The sequence below is a fragment of the Zootermopsis nevadensis genome, unplaced genomic scaffold, assembly GCF_977971745.1.
Source record: "Zootermopsis nevadensis isolate Lab colony 2312 unplaced genomic scaffold, Znev_1.0 Znev_ptg000019l, whole genome shotgun sequence".
Classification (NCBI taxonomy): domain Eukaryota; kingdom Metazoa; phylum Arthropoda; class Insecta; order Blattodea; family Termopsidae; genus Zootermopsis; species Zootermopsis nevadensis.
The window spans coordinates 8,658,563-8,683,508 of record NW_028259151.1 but is presented as its reverse complement, the minus strand read 5'-3'; the positions used below and the strand labels follow the sequence as shown (position 1 = coordinate 8,683,508).

At 39.5% G+C, this 24,946-nt stretch overlaps 1 protein-coding gene across 10 annotated transcripts; it reads right to left on the bottom strand.

The window, feature by feature from the left end:
- Positions 1-392: 392 nt before the first annotated feature.
- Positions 393-18,464, bottom strand: LOC110836125 (uncharacterized). Of its 10 annotated transcripts, none has more exons than XM_087351640.1 (11): positions 18,357-18,464; positions 12,873-13,007; positions 12,611-12,674; positions 12,130-12,219; positions 11,837-11,901; positions 11,584-11,685; positions 4,317-9,164; positions 3,882-4,142; positions 2,739-3,707; positions 1,509-1,595; positions 393-757 (listed from the first exon to the last, which is right to left on the bottom strand). In XM_087351640.1, the coding sequence occupies exons 2-11, from the start codon at positions 12,954-12,956 to the stop codon at positions 626-628; spliced, it is 6,702 nt and encodes a 2,233-aa protein (XP_087207766.1). In that variant the 5' UTR covers positions 12,957-13,007; positions 18,357-18,464; the 3' UTR covers positions 393-625. The 10 variants fall into 10 exon arrangements, with proteins under 10 accessions (XP_087207766.1, XP_087207763.1, XP_087207762.1 ...); XM_087351637.1 differs by having other exon boundaries at positions 3,882-4,403; positions 4,491-9,164; XM_087351636.1 differs by having other exon boundaries at positions 3,882-4,577; positions 4,665-9,164.
- Between the last annotated feature and the right edge of the window lie 6,482 nt (positions 18,465-24,946).

Sequence of the window (24,946 nt, the reverse complement as noted above, 5' to 3'; positions counted from 1 at the left end):
CGGAGACTAAATGAAACGGCCAAGTATTCAGGTAAAGTAGGCCGAACTAAGTTACTTACAAAGACAGCTCAAATTATCAAACCGATAAAAACACAAACAGGATTTCGTTACGACGAAGTCAGTGATTGACAGAGACACAATACAAAGCCCTTCAATTGCGGCAATACACACACTGGAGTCGGTATCAAAATTAGATCTGTGCTATCACATCAGAGCTTTAACCTCAAAAACCAGCAAAGGTTCCGTAAGAATTTTTGCGTCTAATTCCTTTGAATGAATAATGCTCGAGACAAGTCATTCGGCAGTCAATGTGGGCGTGGAGCAGAAAATAACTACATTTCCAATACACGATGGTATAACACAGGCCATCATCAAATAACTTGAAATTCGTCTTAAAATAAGTGAATTTATTTGTAACAGGCACTAATTACATACAGTATTATTTACAATAATCTACTATTTACACATCAGAATTTAATTTTAACCATTCTGTACAATAAAACTTCACTATTTCAGCTGATGACTGGACTTAATTAACAAAGTTTTAAAATATATAATGAAATAAAGCAAGGGTTGCAATGTCCATGCAGTAGGTTTGCCTGTGCAACTATAAATATGTAAGATTTTAAGCTGAAGCAGCTACCATCATGGTTCCTGGGGATTTCATAAACATGGGTGACGCTTCGAAAACCCGCATCATCTCGAGTAGCTTCAACATGTCTTCCCCACACCCGATAAACTTCAAACCGCAGAGATTCTGAAACATTAAAAATATTGCAATGAAATCTGCTTCATAATTCACGTCTGTACTATTCGCCAAACATTTAAATGCGTGAGAAAGTGATATTCCAAATGTAAATCGAATGTTTCGATAAGGAGCATCACATGGTATTTTAATTATCTTAATTTTAAATTTTAAATTGTGATTAGACGGACAAGATTAATTAATTAAATGTATATTTTCACAATATGACGCAACTCTATCATCTTATTTAAATGCGATTAAACCAATAAGAATGAAACGTAGCACGAGTAAGAGACATAACAAATGCTTAAAAAATTTTACATGGTAACCCTGAGAAGAACAGATCACATGAGAATAATACTAATATTTAAATGTATAAAGGTGTGGGCTACATTTAACTGAAGCAAGACTTTGTAAACACAGTAATAAACCTTCGAGTTTCTTGACTGTTAAGTGACTATTAGCTTCTCAGGAAGGCGGCAGTTTATTTGAGTCAAAGGCAGGTAACACTTTATCAATTCCATTGAAAGCATTAAGCATTGTAACACATTATTCAATGTTTTTAGTTAGCGTAACAAAACCTATGAAAAAAGCATTAACTTTTTCATGTTCAAGTTACTAACCTATGATCGCGCAAAACTGGTCTCTAAATGGTCCAGTGTATTCATATGTGTATAAGGCACACGAAAACGTGAGATAGGGAAATTATGTCGAAAATGATGACACTATGAATTTAAGGCATTTCGCCTCACATTCTACGTACCTCAGACATAAAATCATTTCCAGTCTTTATCATAGGCTTCAGCAAATTCTTATACAGATCATCAGCGTCTGTCCCGACGTATTTAGCCTGAAAAGAGATTTGCATATTTAGGAATGTCGCCCATAATTATTATTTTCTTTAACACATTATGATTTTAAAATAAATCACATTCCATTACATCGCAAGTATGTTGAAAAAACTGATTAACTAAAAGCTTGCATGAATCTACATAATGGAATATATGTCTAGAAATATACTACATAGGAGACCAAGGCGTAGACGGGGACATAATATAAAATTGGGTTTTGAAGAACTTAGGTGTGTTTGTGTGTATGCTAGGTTCGCCTGGCTCAGCATGGAATACATTTTTCAAAATGTAGCCCAGAATAGGAACCAGTTAAAGAGACATATTAAAAATCATCAAACCTTTTACACAGCCTTCATTACAAATAAGACATATATCTCGTCTGTCTGTATCCCACCTCCATTCGTCATGTCTAAATTTAAGAAATTTCATCATTTAATAAAGACTTTTCACTGAAATTCACTCGTAGAATTCTCAAAGTATTGAATTGAACAATTGTTCATATTAAATCGCTATCTCCACAGTGTTTTAATACAAGTGAGAAAGTATAATATCATATGAACACTTTTTCATTTGAAAAAATCAGTGCATCACCCACCATATATCAAATATTAAATAACTTCCTTCAAAGGCAGAATAGAGTCGAAAACTCCTCATTTGTATGAATGTACACGGGCAGATAAGAGAAAAAAGTTATTGGATATAATATGAAGAAACGGTGCCTAGGTGTGCAACATAAATATCAACAAATACTCGACAATATCGAATAAAATTATTTCCAAGAAGTCACCAAATAAATGAGCATAAAAAACGTTATAATAAAGGGAACACAAAGCGTACTAAGAGAAAGGTATTATGGAACAATTTCACAGAAAAAGACTTAAAAATAAGATCAAGTACTATATATAGCGGTACATGAAGCATATCACAAGATTTACCAGTTCAGACGAGACATGTAACAAACATGTATGAATACGCAAACAAGTTACAACTAATAAGATAATACTAAGTTACTTGAAAATAACTATAAGATCAAAATTACTTTAATATACATAAATAATTAGAAACAAAATAAATTAGCAAAATTTTACAAATTCAAATAAATTAAAGAAAGATCTTTACAGACACAATTAATCGCCACTTACCTTACTCACAAATACTCCTTCAACAAGCTCAATAACGTAGTTATTGTAACCCGGACATGTTTCAATTGCCTCTATATCAATAACAAACTTCCCTCCGATATCCAACATTGGTTTCAGAATATTATTGTAGAGGTCAGCGGCGTCAGTTTCCACTCCCTTTCCCTCGGGAACAAAGTCCTTTCCGACCTTCACCATTGGTTTCAGAATATTATTGTAGAGATCAGCGGCGTCAGTTTCCACTCCCTTTCCCTCAGGAACAAAGTCCTTTCCGACCTTCACCAATGGTTTCAGAATATTATTGTAGAGGTCAGCGGCGTCAGTCTCCACTGCCTTTCCCTCAGGAATAAAGTCCTTTCCGACTTTCACCATTTGTTTCAGAATATTATTGTAGACGTCAGCGGCGTCAGTTTCCACTCCCTTTCCCTCAGGAACAAAGTCCTTTCCGACCTTCACCAGTGGTTTCAGAATATTATTGTAGAGGTCAGCGGCGTCAGTCTCCACTGCCTTTCCCTCAGGAACAAAGTCCTTTCCGACCTTCACCAGTGGTTTCAGAATGTTATTGTAGAGGTCAGATGCGTCAGTTTCCAATACCTTTCCCTCGAAAACAAAGTCCTTTCCGACCTTCACCAATGGTTTCAGAATATTATTGTAGAGGTCAGCGGCGTCAGTCTCCACTGCCTTTCCCTCAGGAACAAAGTCCTTTCCGACCTTCACCAGTGGTTTCAGAATATTATTGTAGAGGTCAGCGGCGTCAGTCTCCACTGCCTTTCCCTCAGGAATAAAGTCCTTTCCGACCTTCACCAGTGGTTTCAGAATATTATTGTAGAGATCAGCGGCGTCAGTTTCCACTCCCTTTCCCTCAGGAACAAAGTCCTTTCCGACCTTCACCAGTGGTTTCAGAATATTATTGTAGAGGTCAGCGGCGTCAGTCTCCACTGCCTTTCCCTCAGGAATAAAGTCCTTTCCGACCTTCACCAATGGTTTCAGAATATTATTGTAGAGGTCAGCGGCGTCAGTCTCCACTGCCTTTCCCTCAGGAACAAAGTCCTTTCGGACCTTCACCAATGGTTTCAGAATATTATTGTAGAGGTCAGCGGCGTCAGTCTCCACTGCCTTTCCCTCAGGAACAAAGTCCTTTCCGACCTTCACCAGTGGTTTCAGAATATTATTGTAGAGGTCAGCGGCGTCAGTCTCCACTGCCTTTCCCTCAGGAACAAAGTCCTTTCCGACCTTCACCAATGGTTTCAGAATATTATTGTAGAGGTCAGCGGCGTCAGTCTCCATTGCCTTTCCCTCAGGAACAAAGTCCTTTCCGACCTTCACCAGTGGTTTCAAAATATTATTGTAGAGGTCAGCGGCGTCAGTCTCCACTGCCTTTCCCTCAGGAACAAAGTCCTTTCCGACCTTCACCAATGGTTTCAGAATGTTATTGTAGAGGTCAGCGGCGTCAGTTTCCAACACCTTTCCCTCAGGAACAAAGTCCTTTCCGACTTTCACCAATGGTTTCAGAATATTATTGTAGAGGTCAGATGCGTCAGTTTCCAATACCTTTCCCTCGGGAACAAAGTCCTTTCCGACCTTCACCAGTGGTTTCAGAATATTATTGTAGAGGTCAGCGGCGTCAGTCTCCACTGCCTTTCCCTCAGGAATAAAGTCCTTTCCGACCTTCACCAATGGTTTCAGAATATTATTGTAGAGGTCAGCGGCGTCAGTCTCCACTGCCTTTCCCTCAGGAACAAAGTCCTTTCCGACCTTCACCAGTGGTTTCAGAATATTATTGTAGAGGTCAGCGGCGTCAGTCTCCACTGCCTTTCCCTCAGGAATAAAGTCCTTTCCGACCTTCACCAATGGTTTCAGAATATTATTGTAGAGGTCAGCGGCGTCAGTCTCCACTGCCTTTCCCTCAGGAACAAAGTCCTTTCCGACCTTCACCAGTGGTTTCAGAATATTATTGTAGAGGTCAGCGGCGTCAGTCTCCACTGCCTTTCCCTCAGGAATAAAGTCCTTTCCGACCTTCACCAATGGTTTCAGAATATTATTGTAGAGGTCAGCGGCGTCAGTCTCCACTGCCTTTCCCTCAGGAACAAAGTCCTTTCCGACCTTCACCAGTGGTTTCAGAATATTATTGTAGAGGTCAGCGGCGTCAGTCTCCACTGCCTTTCCCTCAGGAACAAAGTCCTTTCCGACCTTCACCAGTGGTTTCAGAATATTATTGTAGAGGTCAGCGGCGTCAGTCTCCACTGCCTTTCCCTCAGGAACAAAGTCCTTTCCGACCTTCACCAATGGTTTCAGAATATTATTGTAGAGGTCAGCGGCGTCAGTCTCCACTGCCTTTCCCTCAGGAACAAAGTCCTTTCCGACCTTCACCAGTGGTTTCAGAATATTATTGTAGAGGTCAGCGGCGTCAGTCTCCACTACCTTTCCCTCAGGAACAAAGTCCTTTCCGACCTTCACCAATTGTTTCAGAATATTATTGTAGAGGTCAGCGGCGTCAGTCTCCACTGCCTTTCCCTCAGGAACAAAGTCCTTTCCGACCTTCACCAGTGGTTTCAGAATATTATTGTAGAGGTCAGCGGCGTCAGTCTCCACTACCTTTCCCTCAGGAACAAAGTCCTTTCCGACCTTCACCAATTGTTTCAGAATATTATTGTAGAGGTCAGCGGCGTCAGTCTCCACTGCCTTTCCCTCAGGAATAAAGTCCTTTCCGACCTTCACCAATGGTTTCAGAATATTATTGTAGAGGTCAGCGGCGTCAGTCTCCACTGCCTTTCCCTCAGGAACAAAGTCCTTTCCGACCTTCACCAGTGGTTTCAGAATATTATTGTAGAGGTCAGCGGCGTCAGTCTCCACTGCCTTTCCCTCAGGAATAAAGTCCTTTCCGACCTTCACCAATGGTTTCAGAATATTATTGTAGAGGTCAGCGGCGTCAGTCTCCACTGCCTTTCCCTCAGGAACAAAGTCCTTTCCGACCTTCACCAATGGTTTCAGAATATTATTGTAGAGGTCAGCGGCGTCAGTCTCCACTGCCTTTCCCTCAGGAACAAAGTCCTTTCCGACCTTCACCAATGGTTTCAGAATATTATTGTAGAGGTCAGCGGCGTCAGTCTCCACTGCCTTTCCCTCAGGAACAAAGTCTTTTCCGACCTTCACCAGTGGTTTCAGAATATTATTGTAGAGGTCAGCGGCGTCAGTCTCCACTGCCTTTCCCTCAGGAACAAAGTCCTTTCCGACCTTCACCAGTGGTTTCAGAATATTATTGTAGAGGTCAGCGGCGTCAGTCTCCACTGCCTTTCCCTCAGGAACAAAGTCCTTTCCGACCTTCACCAATGGTTTCAGAATATTATTGTAGAGGTCAGCGGCGTCAGTCTCCACTGCCTTTCCCTCAGGAACAAAGTCCTTTCCGACCTTCACCAGTGGTTTCAGAATATTATTGTAGAGGTCAGCGGCGTCAGTCTCCACTGCCTTTCCCTCAGGAATAAAGTCCTTTCCCACTTTCACCATTTGTTTCAGAATATTATTGTAGAGGTCAGCGGCGTCAGTCTCCACTGCCTTTCCCTCAGGAACAAAGTCCTTTCCGACCTTCACCAATGGTTTCAGAATATTATTGTAGAGTTCAGCGGCGTCAGTCTCCACTGCCTTTCCCTCAGGAACAAAGTCCTTTCCGACCTTCACCAATGGTTTCAGAATATTATTGTAGAGGTCAGCGGCGTCGGTCTCCACTGCCTTTCCCTCAGGAACAAAGTCTTTTCCGACCTTCACCAGTGGTTTCAGAATATTATTGTAGAGGTCAGCGGCGTCAGTCTCCACTGCCTTTCCCTCAGGAACAAAGTCCTTTCCGACCTTCACCAATGGTTTCAGAATATTATTGTAGAGGTCAGCGGCGTCAGTCTCCACTCCCTTTCCCTCAGGAACAAAGTCCTTTCCGACCTTCACCAATGGTTTCAGAATATTATTGTAGAGGTCAGCGGCGTCAGTCTCCACTGCCTTTCCCTCAGGAACAAAGTCCTTTCCGACCTTCACCAATGGTTTTAGAATATTATTGTAGAGGTCAGCGGCGTCAGTCTCCACTCCTTTTCCCTCAGGAACAAAGTCCTTTCCGACCTTCACCAGTGGTTTCAGAATATTATTGTAGAGGTCAGCGGCGTCAGTCTCCACTGCCTTTCCCTCAGGAACAAAGTCCTTTCCGACCTTCACCAATGGTTTCAGAATATTATTGTAGAGGTCAGCGGCGTCAGTCTCCACTGCCTTTCCCTCAGGAACGAAGTCCTTTCCGACCTTTACCAGTGGTTTCAGAATATTATTGTAGAGGTCAGCGGCGTCAGTCTCCACTGCCTTTCCCTTAGGAACAAAGTCTTTTCCGACCTTCACCAGTGGTTTCAGAATATTATTGTAGAGGTCAGCGGCGTCAGTCTCCACTGCCTTTCCCTCAGGAACAAAGTCCTTTCCGACCTTCACCAATGGTTTCAGAATATTATTGTAGAGGTCAGCGGCGTCAGTCTCCACTCCCTTTCCCTCGGGAACAAAGTCCTTTCCGACCTTCACCAATGGTTTCAGAATATTATTGTAGAGGTCAGCGGCGTCAGTCTCCACTGCCTTTCCCTCAGGAACAAAGTCCTTTCCGACCTTCACCAGTGGTTTCAGAATATTATTGTAGAGGTCAGCGGCGTCAGTCTCCACTGCCTTTCCCTCAGGAACAAAGTCCTTTCCGACCTTCACCAATGGTTTCAGAATATTATTGTAGAGGTCAGCGGCGTCAGTCTCCACTGCCTTTCCCTCAGGAACGAAGTCCTTTCCGACCTTTACCAGTGGTTTCAGAATATTATTGTAGAGGTCAGCGGCGTCAGTCTCCACTGCCTTTCCCTCAGGAACAAAGTCCTTTCCGACCTTCACCAATGGTTTTAGAATATTATTGTAGAGGTCAGCGGCGTCAGTCTCCACTCCCTTTCCCTCGGGAACAAAGTCCTTTCCGACCTTCACCAATGGTTTCAGAATATTATTGTAGAGGTCAGCGGCGTCAGTCTCCACTGCCTTTCCCTCAGGAACAAAGTCCTTTCCGACCTTCACCAATGGTTTCAGAATATTATTGTAGAGGTCAGCGGCGTCAGTCTCCACTCCCTTTCCCTCGGGAACAAAGTCCTTTCCGACCTTCACCAATGGTTTCAGAATATTATTGTAGAGGTCAGCGGCGTCAGTCTCCACTGCCTTTCCCTCAGGAACAAAGTCCTTTCCGACCTTCACCAGTGGTTTCAGAATATTATTGTAGAGGTCAGCGGCGTCAGTCTCCACTGCCTTTCCCTCAGGAACAAAGTCCTTTCCGACCTTCACCAATGGTTTCAGAATATTATTGTAGAGGTCAGCGGCGTCAGTCTCCACTGCCTTTCCCTCAGGAACAAAGTCCTTTCCGACCTTCACCAGTGGTTTCAGAATATTATTGTAGAGGTCAGCGGCGTCAGTCTCCACTGCCTTTCCCTCAGGAACAAAGTCCTTTCCGACCTTCACCAGTGGTTTCAGAATATTATTGTAGAGGTCAGCGGCGTCAGTCTCCACTCCCTTTCCCTCGGGAACAAAGTCTTTTCCGACCTTCACCAGTGGTTTCAGAATATTATTGTAGAGGTCAGCGGCGTCAGTCTCCACTGCCTTTCCCTCAGGAACAAAGTCCTTTCCGACCTTCACCAATGGTTTCAGAATATTATTGTAGAGGTCAGCGGCGTCAGTCTCCACTCCCTTTCCCTCGGGAACAAAGTCCTTTCCGACCTTCACCAATGGTTTCAGAATATTATTGTAGAGGTCAGCGGCGTCAGTCTCCACTGCCTTTCCCTCAGGAACAAAGTCCTTTCCGACCTTCACCAGTGGTTTCAGAATATTATTGTAGAGGTCAGCGGCGTCAGTCTCCACTGCCTTTCCCTCAGGAACAAAGTCCTTTCCGACCTTCACCAATGGTTTCAGAATATTATTGTAGAGGTCAGCGGCGTCAGTCTCCACTGCCTTTCCCTCAGGAACGAAGTCCTTTCCGACCTTTACCAGTGGTTTCAGAATATTATTGTAGAGGTCAGCGGCGTCAGTCTCCACTGCCTTTCCCTCAGGAACAAAGTCCTTTCCGACCTTCACCAATGGTTTTAGAATATTATTGTAGAGGTCAGCGGCGTCAGTCTCCACTCCCTTTCCCTCAGGAACAAAGTCCTTTCCGACCTTCACCAGTGGTTTCAGAATATTATTGTAGAGGTCAGCGGCGTCAGTCTCCACTGCCTTTCCCTCAGGAACGAAGTCCTTTCCGACCTTCACCAATGGTTTCAGAATATTATTGTAGAGGTCAGCGGCGTCAGTCTCCACTGCCTTTCCCTCAGTAGAAATATTCTGTTGCACCTTCACTATTGGCGTCATCATCTGATCATTGCGTACGGGTGACTGGGCGTTGATATTTTTGGCCTGCAAAATAATTTTGATACTTTATTGAAGACGTGTATGGATAAATTGTTTTTTTATATAATATTCATTCTTATATGTTGTTTAATTGTTATATTTCTTTACATTATTTTTAATTGTTTTTATCTTTAAATCATTTTTCGTGTTAAAGTTTGCTGTTTTGAATTTTTTAAATTTATTAGTTATATTGGACTTTTATTTATTTTTATATATTAAATATTTTGGTTTTTGTTTAGCTATTAACTGTGTGTATACGTCAGTTGGAGGCCTACTGCATTATATATTATTATCATTACTGATTTTAGTATAATCTTAAATGCGTTATTTTAGAAAATTTTCATGTTTTTTTCCTTTAATTATGGACTGAGTTTCTGAAATATTTCGATGCTCGTAGAGAATTTTGTATCCCATTATGAACGTACTGAGAGAAAGTAACGATAGTCCGTCAAGGCATCAGATGTCTCTGACAAGATCCAAAATTTGTTCCTCCCGAATACAAGAATTAATAAACTTATGTACGTACATTTTACTCAATCATTTATTCCTGTAATAACTGGCGAAGGTAAAACCAACAAGACCTGAATTATCATCTTGAGTATTAGGTCAGGCAGATTTTAAACGTAAAACAATTCGCACTGTCGATATATATTCTGGAATTTAAGTAAGTTTTTCTTATTTCGCAGTCTCAGGACTGGCTTGTAATCATGTTCAATGATAGGAATGCAATATCTGATTCAGTGTCTGAAGAAGTTACTTTCTTTCCTTTATAAATATTTTTTCATTAATTCTTTTATAACATCCAATTTTCTTTGCTATATGTGGTTTTTCTGGTGTTATAATATTGCGTTTAAACACGCTGTTTAGGAGACGCAAGGTGTATTAAAGCTTCCGAACAATTATTTGTTCTGAAACACGTATTTATTTTCGGTCATTTTTGAGTGACCAATATTTCACGTTTCTTTAAGGCGCATTCATATTCTAAAATTGTTGCTTCGTTTTCAAGAATATGTGTAGGCTCATTGCCTTTATCTGATACTTTCAATATCTTTATACAACGCGAGTAAGACATTAAAGATTTTATCTGTGAAGACTAATATATTTAGGCAGCCCTTTGGGCATGGAATAAATGGTAAATGATCGGCGTACTGAGTAAAAGCATGAATTTCCTCGATTATTTTGTTTCTATCAGCCTCAGTTCAACTTTTATTTTTTATTGTGAATTTTAGAAATTTGAAGTTTCCCACAAGTGTGTCAATTTAGCTCGTGAGCTAACCTATTTTCCTTGCGAGACACAAACAAATAATACTCAAATATATATTTATTATTCAAGTCTATACACAAACTTTTAAATTGTTGATGTTAAAATTTAAAATTAATATTAATATTCTGCGCCATTCATCGTTATCTCGATGTTACAATATTGCGCTTTATACTACTACATGTTTCGATGTCATAGCATCATCTTCAGGTTTTTATCTTTAAAACTACTTTATATTTATTAATGCAAGCTTTTCATTGATTGTAGATTATTATTGTAGTAGATTGTATTGATTGTAGATTGTAGATTGCAGAATATTAATATTAATTTTAAATTTTAACATCAACAATTTAAAAGTTTGTGTATAGACTTGAATAATAAATATATATTTGAATTTTAAAAAACAAACATGACGCATCTAAACTATAAACAAATAATAGTTGTCTCCTGTCCAACATTCACCATCGATTTCGAAATGCCTCTCCATAGGGATACGTTGTGATTTGCATATGCCACACCATTGACAACGCTCGAGAAGAAACATCAGTATTTTTTTTTCTGATTTCTACTTGGTTTTACGTCTCAGACAAGTACCTTGCTTCCGTAGAAACATAAATACGGAATTAAAGTATGAAGTGGTTGGCATCCCTGATTCGCATTCGGGAAGTCTGAGATTCAATCTCACCCCGTGAACCGGTTTTTCTATTAGAGGTTTTTTCATCAAACTTTTCTATGAAGATAAAATATTTACAGATTACCTATATCAAATTTTGTTTATATCAGTTTCTTCTCTCTTTTGTATGCAGACATTCAAAAAGGTTACGATTAAAAAAGTTTGTACTGGCCGTAGATTTTGATTATGCATTGGCGAGAAGCCAAAAGGACCTGTGCTCACTAGCATAATGCCCTCAGCATCGTTGTGGATAAATTCGACAAATGCTCACATTTTTTATCAATCTTTATTTCAAAGCAAATGAGCTCCGAAACAAATTCCTGTCCAACTGCAGCCACACAGTTTTCAGAGCACAACACAAAAAGAGCTTTAAATTTGCCCACGCCGTAGATACATACGGGGAGCTGAGATCAGACAACAGAAAACCTGCATCTCTCTTTCATTTATTGCCAATGGTCACAAAAGTGTTTCAAAAATGAAGCTGCACTTACGTGTTTTTTGATTGCCTTCAGCGCCACATCCATCAGTGAACGTGCCCTTTTGAATACAGTCTCCTTTTCCTGTTTTGTGAATCCCAGATAATCAACGGAGTCCTGAATAACCAACAACAAGATTGAGTTCTTTGGCGATCGGATTTAATCAATCCAAATTACGTCTCGCTTAATCCCTTCTTATCAAGCATCAAATATTTTACGTCTTCACAGCGTGTAAGACGCGATTGTCATTTGTCAACAGCATACTTACAACAACAAGTGCAGATGTACTCGTTGACGTCTGTGGCAGACTCACTCCGGTCAACATTTTGCATTCTGAAATAAATAAAAAATATTATTAATTTTCATGTAACATTACAGAACAAAACAAAATTAATCTTAAAACTTTTATCTAAGACCTCCCACATCAAATTGAATCGAAATCTATCAGTTGGACTGGTTAATGAGAAGTACGTATCGATATGACCCATTCATTTTCAATAATAATCGCTTGTAGAAACAGAAACAATAACTTCCGATGAAATTTGATCCTAAGTGACTTACCCTCGCCTTTAGAGATCTTGTCGTACAGGAAATAGTAAGCCTCTTTCTCTGCGAGCCATCGAGGCAGAGACAGAATCCTGTTCATCACATCTGTGGAGAAAAAAGCACGTCTTGGAGATCGAAACGGGAACAACAGTAGCAGATAAACACTCCACAGAACAAAGACCTTCTTGAGATGCTAATGGTCGAGATTTCAGGTTCTGACGGCAGCGTGTATTAAAATGGCTGTCTTCTTGAATACTGAAACCTGTAGTCTGGTAGAAGTTCGCCGACGTTTCATAGGCGCTTGCTACCTCAAGACTACACAGCGCAACATCCCAGAAGACAGTCATCTTCAAAATAATTGTCGTTCAAATAGTCAAGAATTTTCCCGCTGTTATAATCCTTATTATCATAATCCAATCAGGTATTTGGCCTGTACCCTCGTACTAAGGTCTCATGTCGTTTCTTCAGTTGTCTTTCTAAACTGTCGGTTACTCACATGTCTCAAGCGCAGACACGGTCAGCTTATCGTAGACTTCGACGTTCACGCCGAACAGCTCATCCTGCAAATTACAGAGAAATACGTCGGCTCTTAGCCCACAAATCACGGCACACCTAAAAACACCGAGATTGTTCAATTCCCTCCTTCCTTTACACTTTCGTCCTTTGGTCCAACAAAGACCAGGGACTTTTAGAAATTTTCTCTTGTTGCAAACTTTCAAATTGCTACATAAATATTCAAGTAAAATGCTCGTAATTACCATCAAGATGTCAACAGCCTGGCGAAGACACTCCTCCTCGTCCGCTGCGAAGACGAACTCAGCGTTCTTCAGGACAATTGCCATTTTGTTACGAGGATTCTGATCAGATAAACCAGGACAAACTGGATTCAATTCCTGTAACAAGATTCATCACCCAAAATCATTTTAGAAAATGATTTAGTGTAATAAGATACAGAGCAATCCAACAACAGTCAATGCAAGTGAGAAGTGTTTCCTTTGCAATTTCAGTACGCCAGCCTATACATTGGTAGATCGTTTTAGGCTTTGATTATCAGCAAATTCGGCAATATTTTCGCTGATGCTAAAGGTACAAATGGTAATTAACACTAGCCAAAAGTATTGAGGAAAGTAAACAAACATTACGCCCACAGAAATTAAATTCCTTTTATTTTATTAAATTTCAGATAATAATCTTCGTATAGTTTTTGGAGTCACGAAATTTTAACTTGTGTTACGTTTCATGGCTTGCTGTATCAGCATAGGTATAAAGAATGGATAATTTATTTATTTTATGAAGATGGTTAACTATAAAGAGTAGGCAGTTTCAAATTATGGGCCTCTGTGACAACGCGATGGAATCTAAAGCTCTCGATGCCCATTCGTAGGAAACACTGGAACTTCTAAAAGTCCGAGACAGAAAATAACAAACTTCTTAGGAGAATTACAATTTTCAGACTGATTTTCGAACTGAGATCTAGTGGACAAATTCCTTCAGACTAACATCAGCGCTAATCCGCCATAACCTTAACTAGGCACTAATTGTAAGAGTATATGGTCTGGGGCCTTAGATTGATAAACCAAAAAATAAACGTATTTTTATCTTAGTCGAAATGTTAAATTTTCGGAATTTTAACTATGGGCTACTTGTAATTTCAAAAACTAATCTAACTTCTGACGACTTTACAATTACAATCATATAGTATTCAGAATACAGTACAATTTCCTGTCTCACAAATTCTGTTCTGATGAGGTTAGCGGATATTAACAAAGGTCAGTCAGTAGAATGTTATAACTAACAAAATAACAGAAAACTGTATTAAAAAAAACTAGACCAATACATGAATAGTCAATTGAATAAAAATTTACTTGGATATTATCCATCGTCTAGTAAATATAAAACGTAAAACGACGTTTCGGAGATGGGACTCTATCTCCGTCTTCAGGTTCCTACACAGTTGGGCCCACTAGATAGAGCTAATCCCTATCTCCGGACCTCTTGGATATTATCCATCGTCTAGTAAATATAAAACGTAAAACGACATTTCGGAGATGGGACTCTATCTCCGTCTTCAGGTTCCTACACAGTTGGGCCCACTAGATAGAGCTAATCCCTATCTCCGGACCTCTTGGATATTATCCATCGTCTAGTAAATATAAAACGTAAAACGACGTTTCGGAGATGGGACTCTATCTCCGTCTTCAGGTTCCTACACAGTTGGGCCCACTAGATAGAGCTAATCCCTATCTCCGGACCTCTTGGATATTATCCATCGTCTAGTAAATATAAAACGTAAAACGACGTTTCGGAGATAGAGATTAGCTAATATCTAGTGGGCCCAGCTGTGTAGGAACCTGAAGACGGAGATAGAGTCCCATCTCCGAAACGTCGTTTTACGTTTTATATTTACTAGACGATGGATAATATCCAAGTAAATTTTTATTCAATTGACTCTTCACCATCGTCAAGAAGTTTTAGATCTGATATACATGAATAGTATTGAGAACAGCTCCGTCTAACGGGGACTGAGAACCCCAATAAATAAGATTTGTCCTCTACACTTTGTTACGATGGCCCGAACAGTTCCAAAAAGTTGTGTTTGAGAAAACGTAAGACGATCTACGATATCCCAAGTATTAGCCATGTTAACTGACACAAAAACCCTTTATACTCACACACAATTTGTCGTACGCAGAAGACATAAGGAACCACAACATTAAACAGCTTTTCGAGTTAAATTTCTTGTCTTGTTATCATTCCTCGTCACATTCAAACGAAGGACGTGATATTACATAAACATAAATCACTGTAAAATCAGAGCAGTTTTCTGCAAATACTAAGATAATAATTTAGAAGTCTCGTAAGTCAAGATTCAAGCGGAATTTGGCTACTTGTATCATCAGTTCTGTTCGCTCGTGGACCACAAGGTCTAGGTCCGGACTTCCTGAATTCCTTGTAAGTCTCAAGATTACAGTCGTGGACTGTAATTATGACATTAATGCACTTAAACTGTGACGATCTCGTGTTGGCGCGCAATGAATGACACTGCGATAATTTGCTTTAATTCTGTCAACGGGACTGGAAGGCTGCAATTACGTCACGGGACGACATCTTTATAAACACGCCTTATACCTGCTCATGGCAACTGATAAAGAAATCAAGGGAAATATTTTCAACGCTAAATAATTATAGAAAATTTCATGCAGGGGAAAAAAGTGTAACTCGGCAAGTTTTTGACAAGTGTAGCCGCTTGTGACTGATTTCGTGTGCTTTGTTCTTCAAACGAATTTCCCCTCAGGCCTTAAATTACACTCTTTCCTTTAAATCAGGTCCCCCTTCACATATCAAATACAAAAATAAAATTTAGCTACAAATATACATAATTTATTACCGAACCCACGAGTGTAATGACTGGAATATTTTGATTCTAACAAACAGCTAGTAAGCAGAGATTGGAGAAAATTTCATAATTAGGAATTTTACAGTTTATACCCTTCATTAGAGATTATTAGGGCGACTGATACGGGCTGCACACAGGAGCGAGATGAGAATTTCATAAAAAAAATTTTAGTTATTAAACCCGAAGAGATAGTACTGCTTGAAAGACTTAAGTGTAGAGTTGAGGATAATATTAAAATGCATCAAATAAAAGGGTGGAGGATGTAGACTACATTGAAGTGGACCAGGGTAGAGTAAAGTAGAGTGCTCTTGCAAACCTAACTTAATGAACCTATGGCTTGTATACGAACCGGGAAATATGTTCAAGAGATAAGGAACTGCTAGCTTATCAAACGAAATATGCTCCTTATAATTACAGTCTCTACCAACACCAGTGGGTCCACGTTCATGGGCTGTACTATTCTAAAGCCTGTTTGTTTTGTTTCAGAATAAGCGCTTATGGTTCAACAAAAACAATTTGTTGGACATTGAAAGTTACGAACAGTGGAACGGACATTTCAACTGTTAACTACATGATTTAAATAAAATGGGTGTGTTCTTGTATTTTTATCCCACGTGTTAAACTGGGCAAAGATACAAGAATCTACCCGTGCCACAAATTACGTGGAAGTAGGAGTGAAATTTTCTGCAAGTCACGTCGTGGATTTAAGCCTAAACTGCGTCCAGATGACACGCGCTGCCTCGTGTCTCCGCCGTAATCATAGGTTTGTACCGGGTGTTTCGCCATCTCTTAATTTACACTAATTTCTCTGCACGCCTGCCATTACTCCTCTAATTAGTGTCTGCGAAATCCATTCAAGTTTACTCACCACAGGAGTACTGGAGAACTTATTAAAAATTATAACATCTCCGAAACGTCGTTTTACGTTTTATATTTACCAGACGATGGATAATATCCAAGGAAATTTTTATTCAATTAAAATGATTATGGATTATAATTATTATAATATTTCTTCTATAATATGAAGTTTATTACAAATATTTTTGAACATTTCTCTCAATCAACTTGAATAATTCTCTTTAAATTTTACCAGTGTACCGTAAAAACAAACACACCGAATTAAATATCGAAAATAAAAAGAAATTTCTCTACGTTGTCTCATGAGGATGTGTGAAAAATTATAATATCTGCTTATCTCGTACTAGAAAAAAGACAACCCTGACCGTCCTTCCTGTGACATTAAGCATGGTTGCTTCGAATATGGTCCCGAAATACTTCCCGAGCCGTTTTGAATATTTTAACGGTACGCTTACATCTTAAACCACCAGCCAGGAAACAAACTCTGACCTAGCAGTGGACTGTTAGCAGTCTGGTAAAAGATAACAGAAAAACTGGATTGAATGGGACTTGGTATTTTAGAGTTCTACACCGCCTAGTCACAGCTACTACCGTTTCAGATGTACCTGCTGCCTGCATTTTCTACACTAAAGATGGGGTAACAAGTACAGCCGAAAAGTTAATAATGATGTACATAAAACACTGTTTTCCTGTCTCTTTTCAAACAGGAAACCATGTTATGTAAACGGATCACATCACAACAGATTATCTTCTATGCATAGAATGTTAAACAAAACTTAACTTTATATCTGTCAGAGTCTGTGACTTAACGAAGCAATCCACAAATGTTGTACCGTGCAAATGTTCCACGTTTCGTTTTGAAGTTCAAAGCTGCGACTATAACTGAAACCTCGTTTCTGTTTTCCTCAGACACAATGATAAGCTAATAAGTTACTTAAAGATTCTATTCCATGTTCGTTCTGAGTAAAATCAATCGGTTTGATAGTTCGAGATTCGAACCAAGTAAACAAAATACAACTTAAATAAATACGGTGAGGATGAGGACTGGACTCGTGTGATTTTGATCCTGGGTGAAATTTCGTTAGGTACAATGTTACTTAAAGAAAACATCAAAGTTATAACTTACTTATAAATAGATAGACTTTCATGTAACAAGGGCTCGCGTGGCTCGAGTTAATAAATTGTGTCAGGCTCTTGTGAACTACCAGCGTTACATAAGTAGCGGAGAATTTCAGGAACAGCTGTGGGACTGTCAGTTTCTCAAGAATAACTCCGGTTCGTGGATTTTGATATGAACGTTATTATTACTATCATCATCAGCATCATTAATCATTATGATTATCTGCCTAGGTAGCTCAGTCAGTATACCGACATGGGCCGGACGACCGGGGTTTGATCCCCGACAGGGGCAGAGAATTTTCTCCTAGCCTCTCCGTCCAGACCAGCTCTAAGGCTCACTAAGCCTCCTGTCCAATGGATATCGGGTGTCCTTTACCCTGGTGTTAAGCGCGGCCGAGGCGTGACTCTGACCACTCACCCCATCTAGTGTCGAAATTGTGAATAAGTAGGGGCTGTATCCGCTCTCCCCCTACGCGTCTAAGTGGCACGCAGCGGGATATCTTTAATTTTATCTGTTGGCAGCATTATTCTTTGTGCGGTACTAGATGAGAAGTCACACAACAGGACATTTTTACTTAATTTAGCTGAAGATATATAGCATAATTTACGACTAACTCAAAATTGTAACTTGAAATGTTCGCCTCTAAAACAAAATGAAAAATCAACACGTGGATGCTATATTGTGTTACGTCGTTTAAAATAAGCAATAAAATAATTATCTATTTTCCTTAAATCCTTAAGGATCACGACCCACCGCCGACAGAGCGCGAAATTCGTACCCCTGACCTACTATTAGTAGCGTGTATGCTACAAGCTACCATTCCTCCGTAAGTAAACAGCGTGGCATCACAAGAACCATCTAGCGTACCTTTGAGGAACAGTGAAGACTTGAGTTCTTGTGGCAAAGCTGCTGGTCCAACCAACGTCGTCTCTCAGGAGCTTCTGACACCCTCAGGCCACAGTCGCCCTAATATAGGGCGATCCCTGTGCAACGTGGAAGGTCGTGGCCAGATTGTCGCCTCCTCTCATTGGCTCTCTGGATCAGCTGACCGTGCGAAACAAATTAGTATGTTCCATAATATTCTGAGGAATAGAGCCAAACCACCGAAATACCACTAATAAATTTGCTTACGTGAGTATCACACCACTTCACGATGTTCCCCTTAATTTATTCCATTATAATTTGTATTTTTCTACAAGCCTTTCGCTTCTCGAAAAATTCTTTCTGTGTTAATAATTCTATCTCACTGCAATCATTCAATCTAGACTTAATATAATGCTGGGTTAGTACAAAACTCATCTTCAGAGGACATTACAATCCTGTATGAAGCCAAAAGTTAGTAATTCCAGGTTCTTGAGATAACTAAGTCAGTGGCTAGACGACCGGGGCTCAATTCTCGTCAGGGGAAGAAATTCGCGCATTTGCACCTTCAGACTGTCTTGGTGACGAAATGTTTAGGCAATGTTGCAAATCTCCCAGCTTTTATCATTTACAAAGATAATAATAAAACACCATGGAAGACATGTTCCCATCAATGTCGTTCGATCACAGTGGTACTCATTCGGGATACAATACGTCTATGTGAAATACATTAATAATGTGCATTTGGCATGAAATTATTAAAACATTACGTTTTTAAAAGTATCCACGACTTTGTAAGAAGTATATTATTATATGTACTTATTAATAACGTCGATAAATCTGACTAATATTTACCAAGTGTACACCAAATTGTACCCAACATTCTTTTTTCAGGGTTGAATTCACACATATATGAAAGCATTGGAGATTATAAGTGTGGATTTCCACGTACTCAATCAACTACTTATCATATAATGGAGATAAAATTGGAACACAATGGCGAAACACATCAGTTATTTATATATTTTAAAAAAGACATATTCTAATACTTAATTCGCTATACCCACGAACTAGTAAAACCCGTCTAATCATTTATCTGGTGCGAAACACTGTGTTAGAGGAAGGAAATACATTATCTGTCATTATATTTGTCAAACACAATTGCTAATATTAATAATTACAATTTCCCGTTAATTTTACGGGTTATAATGTATTATTTCTGTACAGTAATGACTCATATAATATTTGATTATCTGAATTACAGTGACAATGTTTTATCAGCTGCGAATTAGTTACTAAGAAGAGAAATCAGGACCCTGGAAGCTGTACGTGTGGACCAGTCCAGCAAAATCCGAGTTCATCTGTGCCATAGCTTAGGCTTCATACATGTTTCAAAACACCGAGTCAGTAATTTTATTCAGATTTCTCGCTGTCTCGATCGGACAATATGTATGGACACACGTCACAGCGTGGTCATTAATATTAAAGATTGCTAGAATCCACGTTATCTAATTCACGTCTGAGTGGGCCCTAATTTTATATGCAGTTCGTGCTAATTCGCCTGCCCGAATCCTATCTAAAAACGGAAATACTAAAACAAGTCGTCATCTGTCGCTCTGTTCGTAGTTAAGTTTTTTACCTGTTGTTTTGTATGGATATAAAAACTGTCTCGCGTTAATGCATATTAAAGAATGGCCGTCGATAATAATATCTGGACATACGTGGGGTAACGTGACAGGAGACTGGAATTAAACAGCATATTGAGAATGTTCGAATTTATTTTTTATTTTCTCAATTATTTATTTTAATCCGTCTGATCACAATATTTAAATTTTTTTTATAATTAAGATAATAAAATATCATTCATGTTCCATATCGATTGATCGATTTACATTTCGGAACATTTACACAACATGTTTCGGTTTTTATAAAACCATCATCAGGTGTAAAATATATCTAAGAACTTAAAACTCAATTATGATTTCTGTAGTTTTTTTATTTTCTGTATGTTTATCTTACATTAAATAAATTAAATAATAATTTTATTCAACAGAATAATATTATTTATTTTTTCATGGCCGACGTTTCGACGCTAAGGCTTTAGTCTTTCCTTAGTCCTATTCGTCGTTCCACACCCCACTTCTGTCCGAATCGGGCTCCAGACTCCATTACAACGTTTTCACAGAAACTGGTTCTTAGTCGGTTAATGCACATCAAGCATTGCGATGGCGTAATTTGTGTTTACGAAGCGCTTGGAACAAAATCAGTCCAAGAGACTCCAACAGGCTCTGCGGGACAGCATTACAAAGAATTCAAAGGCGTTTTTAAATTCACTACGTATAAATACTTACGGTGTGTGTCCTCGTGGGACTTGTGAGTCATGCGAACTCTTGAACTTTATTGAAGATGAAGTACACTCCCCAGGTTTAATTTCTTTGTTTGTTCTTGTATTCTGTCCCTTGAGTATGGAGTCGCTTCGTGCTGAATTAATTTTCCCCCATTTAATCTGTTTGTGTTATCGTTTTCCGATTTCGGGATTGTTTTCTATTTACGTGTTGTTCGTCCTGTCTTTCGGACGTCTAGTTAAAGCCGGGGTATCCAAAACAAAGAAATTAAAATTGGAAAACTACGTTATCCTAAATAAAACTCAATAGTGCACAAAGTTCTGCAAAAAAAAAAACATTACTGTTATACGCATCATAACGTAGCACGAGAACGTATCAAAACTGCACTAACAATTTTTATTACTTTTAATTTAACGTGTAATAAACTAGTTTAAGAATCGACTATCCCCATGCACCAAAATCCTTCTTTAGAAACCAGCATTACTCAGCTACTCAAGAAATTTCTCGCATTTTGTATCGTGTTAACAAAAGCCCGCCACCGGTCTCTGTTCTGAGCCGGAAGAATTCGATCCAAACCCTCCCAAAACTATCATTAATAACATTAGTAATAATAATAATTACTATTATAATCCCCGTCTATGCCTAGATCTACCGAATGTTTTCTTTCTCTCAGGCTTTTAAATCAATGTATAACGTTTAGAGTTTGCTCGGGAAAATGCAAAGATTCACATGTTTCTCAAACACCCTACAAGTTTTTAGGAGAGATGAAACAAAATCTGAATTGTTCTTCGAACTCAGCTCCTTCTGCGGTGGTGTGACCGTGAGGTTTGTGAGATATTATTAGTGTCACGCACGAAAACACGCGTTGCTTTGGGTCTCCTCTGATGTGGGTCGACCACATGTTCCCCGACCACGGATCACCCGATTCCACGTCACTGACGACGACAGCCGTGCCCGTTCCTCTATTCTTGTTAAGTTGCGATGTTCATCAGTTCCTCCGGCCTCTTCCAGTTCAGAATTAACTTCTGAAACTGTAAACCCTTCTAGACGTGTGGCGTACCTCCTCGCAAAGGAGAACGGTCGATCCAGAAGTCTCCACCCAAGAACAACAACCGAAAAACGAGGACACACGTCCTTGCGTCGACAGAGACTCGAACCCACGGTCCCAGTTATCGAGCTCCGGAGACCATTGTGAGCTTCGTATCATACAATTATTTTTGTTTCTTGTAAAATTCTCATTCGTACTTTGTATCCTCGTTTTCGTTTTCAATAGCAGAACGGTGCGCTTATATACGTGATTGACACGCGTTTTCGAATCTCTCTTGGGGCGTGTGGCCCCTGCACTGTCCTCAGCTAAAATTTTCATGCTATCCCATATATTTCCCCAGGCCTTATTCCACATACATTAATTAATATAAGTGTATTATAAGTTATAAGCTACTAGCAGCTTGCCCGCCTGCTGGAAAATGGAATAAATGTTAACATTCTTATATAAATCTTTAATACCCGAAAGCATAGGCCAAATCATTCGATTCGTAACTTGTAGCTGCATAGACACTATGGTTAACGTCATCATCTGCAAACCCAACAAAATCAGAATCAAAATTTTGTTGGCAATCAAAATGAAGACTTTTTTTTCCGGAGTTCTCACACTTATGAAATCTCCTTCTCGTTTCACGGAATACTCATGCTAAGTTTGGTACAAATTGGCAAGTCCGTTCTCGAGTTAGACGTAAATGTAAACAATTCCAGTTCTGTGGTGTAAGCAGAACAGTGAGTGACGACCAGATAAAATTTATCGCGAGACATTTTCCGATGCGAGCATCGGACGACAACGGAGAAGCACAGTGGACAAATGCTACGCTGCTATCGGCACAGCTCATTAAGTAATTGCGTGTTTCGAAATAGCTGACGTGTCATTCTTACTACGACGCACACAAACAATCAGAACACGTCAATGTGTAGCTTTAAGGGATTTCCTCACACATTTACAGTTAGGTATCAGTAGAAAAATGAAAAACAGAACGTGATAGAGAATATTAACGAAAAATCAAAGATATCTCAATCGTAAAACACGTTCGTTTTAACCCTCGAAAACCCGTTGACGTAATTTCACAGCTTTCGATATTCTGATAGCAATTTCTTTTCGACATCAGGGGGCGTTAGCTTTTGTATACGAGTATATATACAGGGTGGCGCACGAAATGATGCCCTATTTGTTTTAACGATAAATCAGCAACCACGTTACGGATGAAGTTTTCTGTCATAAGTGCGTTAGTTCATGGAGATACCGCTAGGTGGTATATGCATCAGGCTAGCTAACGCGAGGTGATTATGTCGCGGTTTCCCGTCAGTATGCAGAAGATGGCAGACAAGAGAAGACTTACGGTTCAGTTTTGTTTTTTGCGGAGACACAGAGACGTTTTCATGTCCATTTTGGTACGCGGTGGGCCCCTGCCCCAAAAACTATTCAGACTTAGCCGTTCGTGTTTCGGAAGTTGCACGACAGAACGGTGGTAATATTAAGCATGTAATCCATAAAGGATAAATCTCCATGAATTATTCTTTGTGTTCATAGATATATATGTCCCACTATATGAATATTAAAGCCTTTATTTAAACTTTCGATCGGGTAACATTTCGTGCGCCACCCTGTATATGGTTTAATATAGCCAAGCTCATGACTCTGTGGTCTAGAAGAGCACTGTTAGCCCGACCGCAGCTTTTGACACTGACAAACAGGGGTGGTTGAAAATACAAGTGCGTCGGCACAGAACACGTGGGCGTATTGTCCTTCTCGACTATCCGCTGGGCGAGGCGTAAAGGTTTGACCGCAGAAACCTCGTGAAGTTCGCAAGGTCTCCGTGTTTACATGCGTTTATGCCTTATCATGATCGTCCACACGCCTAGCCAAAAGCGCTCGTGAGGCAAGGCTATGAAAATTGTTACACGCGTCATTAGCTCGTGTCATCTCCCAGAAGCGTTTGCCGTAAACATCTGCAGACATCCTCATGACACGCAGTTGTCGGGACAGTCTACATTAAATCAGAAATAAATATAACAAAACAGCACGTGGAATGTCTTAACTTTCAAGAGATTAGGCATAACAGTAGCAAAAGTATTTTACAGGACTCAGTACGAAGAGCTGGTGAGCAGCTGACATGAGTAAAACCACGGGTCTTCCACATAAAAAGCACGACTGCCAACCAAAACATTCATTAACATTTCTTCCGATCAGAAGATTTTTATATTTATTTGAAAACTTCGATTTGCCCTAACCACATCCGAAATGGTTTTTCTGTCTCAAAGGTTGGCCATACTTGGCTGTAAGAACAATGTGCACGTCATCAAAGCAATTAAAACTTAAATGATGTTAAATACGGGTTAATCTCGTTACGTAACAACAGCTGAATTGTGAACAATTGTATACCACCATTTACTTGAACACCTGTAATTTGTTACTTTCTAAGATGCTTGATGAAGTTATATAAATGTCTAAAGTCACACGGTGTTTAATTAAATGTAATAATAATAATAACAGTTTAAAGAAGAGAGTTCTCATGAAACAGCGCCATCTTTACATTAATCTTCAATGCGTGTTTTCATCGACTATTATTGGTGCAACCTAACCTAATAAAACACACGGGACTACGCCCAAATAACTTTTCAAACTCATGCTTTGTCATCTGTCCTTCTTCAAGGTTAAAAGACGCTAAAAGAAGGAAATTCTCACAATTTAATCTTGCAAATCTTGGAATTCGAAGCTCACATTTGGCAACAACAAGCTAAAAAACACATAACCACACTGTGAATTATGCATTCTAGTAGCAGATCTGGTTCTTTCCAGATAAAACAGGTCAATTTCTCCCTTCCCCCACCCAAGAACAATCTATACGGCACAGTTACAACGACAAGGCCGAATTTCTCTTGCCTTCAAGGTCACCGGCTGTATTTAAAAGTCAATAAATACACTGTTCTATGTAATATCTGTTTGGGACACGGCCAGATTTTGCAATCTTTTTCATTTCACAGAATTACTTTAACCATAAAACCGAACAGTGCCTGCAGTGACACTGCAGAAAAACTCTTAGAAATGTTAACAATTTCTTATGTCTTTCTCGTCCCAAAACTTAACGTCGACCTGATCAGCTGTCACATGCACGTATCATTGAATATCATAAAAAAATATAACCCATAAACTCTATAACACTTCTCTCTTCATTATTATCTACAGTAATCTGCTTCAAAGAC